Genomic DNA, 2264 nt, shown 5'->3' on the forward strand with positions numbered 1-2264 from the left:
AGCCCCCGAAAAATAAATTAAAATTTTTTTCCTCTCTCGACCGCACTATTTTGCGTGAACGAGGGCGCCACCGATTCTTCGGTTATTGCGAAAAATAAGCATAACCGCCTCCGCGCGCGATCCCGCGGCCGAGTGCTGGCACCTACTGGCCTCTCCGTCATCTTAACTCCCAGCTGACGTCAGCAGCCGAGTGCTGCCACACAAACCGGGCGACTCCGCCATCTTAACTCCCCGCCGATGTCAGGAGCCGAGTGCTGCCACCTACCGGCCTCGCCGCCATCTTAACTCCCCGCCGACTTCAGAACCACGGCGGCGACGAAGATTCCGACGAGCGCCGGTGTCGCCACCCGGTGGCCCACGGCGCCGCCGGTGCCGACGTTGCAGAGCGTGCTGTTGCAGCAGGTCGTGCACTCGCCGATGACGTAGCGGTTAGAGTTCCCCGCCGTGATGCAGCCGTGCTTGCACTCCGCCGCGCAGTCTCGTTCGAACGCGTCGACGACGTCGTTCGTGAAGCGCCTCTTCACCTGCGAGAGAGAGAGAGAGAGAGTGGAGACGATGATGACGATGATGACGATGATGATGATGACGATGATGATGATGATGATGATGATGATGATGATGATGATGATGATGATGATGACAAAGAAAGTGAAGACAAAGAAGGAGGAGAAGATGATGAAGGTGATGATGATGACAAAGAAGAAGCAGAAGCAGTAGAAGAAGAAGAAGATGAAGAAGCAGAAGAAGAAGGAGGAGGAGGAGGAGGAGGAGGAGGAGAAGATGAAGATGATGACAAAGAAGAAGCAGAAGCAGAAGAAGAAGAAGAAGAGGGAGGAGGAAGAGGAGGAGGCGATGATGACGACGAAAAAGAAGGAGAAGAAGAAAATGATGATGATGAAGATGAAGAAAAAGTAGAAGGAAGATGATGATGATGATGATGATGATGATGATGATGAGGAGGAGGAGGAAGACGAAGAAGACGAAGAAGAGGAAGAGGAGCAGGGGATGCTAGCATACCTTGCAGTACTTGCGATCGACAGGGCAGGTCTGTTGTGGTAGTAAGCTTGTCTCATTCATAGTCAGGCAGTTTTCTCCATGCTGCCCCACCGTGCACACCCAACACGTCAGATTCGATACCATGATCACCTTCTGTGCTACGCCTGCAATCACCGATAATCAATAATCAAACTCAATAATCGAAACCAATAACAACAACACAAACAACAGCAATAATAATAATAATGATGATGATGATGATGATGATGATAAAAATAATAATAATCTAACCCTATTATAACGCTAATCCCAAATCTAATTTCACGCCTAATCCTAACTCTAACTCTAACTCATACGCGCAAAATAAACAGCGATCCAAATAACACGTCAACGAGTATCAACATCGGTAGGTGACAGGATAACATAGTCTCGTCTATTTTTGGTGCGACCGATGTCATTTTGTGTTAGTCGTGTCGTTGCCTACGAGGCGTATGATCTCTCTCTCTCTCTCTCTCTCTCTCTCTCTCTCGCTCTCTCACACACTCTCTCTCTCTCGTCATAAAGGACGGATAATCAGGAAGCTAAATAATGAATCGCTAAGGGGAGGTGACAGCTCGCGCGCGGTCGAACCGAAACTACGCGAAGATCGCTTCTAATGACTTTTTCCTCCCCTCCTTCTCGAGGGGAGTCTCTCCGCCCCTCCCCCTCCCTCTCCCGGGGACGAAGTCTTTCTTCCCTCCCCCTCCCCCTCCCCGAGCACCGACGGGGGCAGCGAAATACAACAGTGAGCCAATGCGGAGGAGAAGCCAGCAATAATTACCACGATTTGCCGTCTGAGAAAACCACGGGGAAAAAAGCCTGTCATTTATTTACTCGACGGCGCTGATTTTCTCTAGACGGCGCTGATTTTCTCTAGACGAGGCTGATTTTCTCTAGACGGGACTGATTTTCTCTAGACGGGGCCGATTTTCGTTTTCGATTCTCGGAATCTCAAAATTTGACGTCACGGGGTCGGAAAAAAACCGATCGGCCCCGTGAAAAAGACGAAGCCTGAAATATATTACCTAACGTCACCAGCCCCAGCAGTAGCTTCGCTAGGAGCATCCACTGACAGAGGAGACCCGGTGGCGCCATCTCACGTCGGGGGAAGCAGAGGAGGAGAAGGAGAAGGAAGCAGGTCCTCGTCTCTCCCGCGGTCCCTCAGACCTAGATGAAGTCCTGCAGAGAGAATGAGAATGTGGATGTGAGCGAGTGACGCGGGCGTTGAA

The 2264-nt window shown here is 50.6% G+C and overlaps 1 protein-coding gene across 1 annotated transcript; it reads right to left on the reverse strand.

Annotated features, from left to right (window-relative positions):
• Positions 1-281: 281 nt before the first annotated feature.
• LOC106819948 (prostate stem cell antigen-like) lies at positions 282-2210 on the reverse strand. The gene is made up of 3 exons (XM_014824512.1): positions 2061-2210; positions 1018-1160; positions 282-524 (listed from the first exon to the last, which is right to left on the reverse strand). Exons 1-3 carry the CDS (start codon positions 2128-2130, stop codon positions 282-284), a joined length of 456 nt encoding a protein of 151 aa, XP_014679998.1. The 5' UTR covers positions 2131-2210.
• Positions 2211-2264: the final 54 nt, after the last annotated feature.

Source organism: Priapulus caudatus, unplaced genomic scaffold, assembly GCF_000485595.1.
Source record: "Priapulus caudatus unplaced genomic scaffold, Priapulus_caudatus-5.0.1 Scaffold5274, whole genome shotgun sequence".
NCBI lineage: Eukaryota > Metazoa > Priapulida > Priapulimorpha > Priapulimorphida > Priapulidae > Priapulus > Priapulus caudatus.

Coding starts and splice junctions, on each gene's coding strand:
- LOC106819948 (XM_014824512.1), bottom strand. CDS start 2,130: ATGGCGCCACCGGGTCTCCTCTGTCAGTGGATGCTCCTAGCGAAGCTA. Junction 1,161..2,060: donor GCTGGGGCTGGTGACGTTAG/GTAATATATTTC, acceptor CGGTGATTGCAG/GCGTAGCACAGAAGGTGATC. Junction 525..1,017: donor TCGATCGCAAGTACTGCAAG/GTATGCTAGCAT, acceptor TCTCTCTCGCAG/GTGAAGAGGCGCTTCACGAA.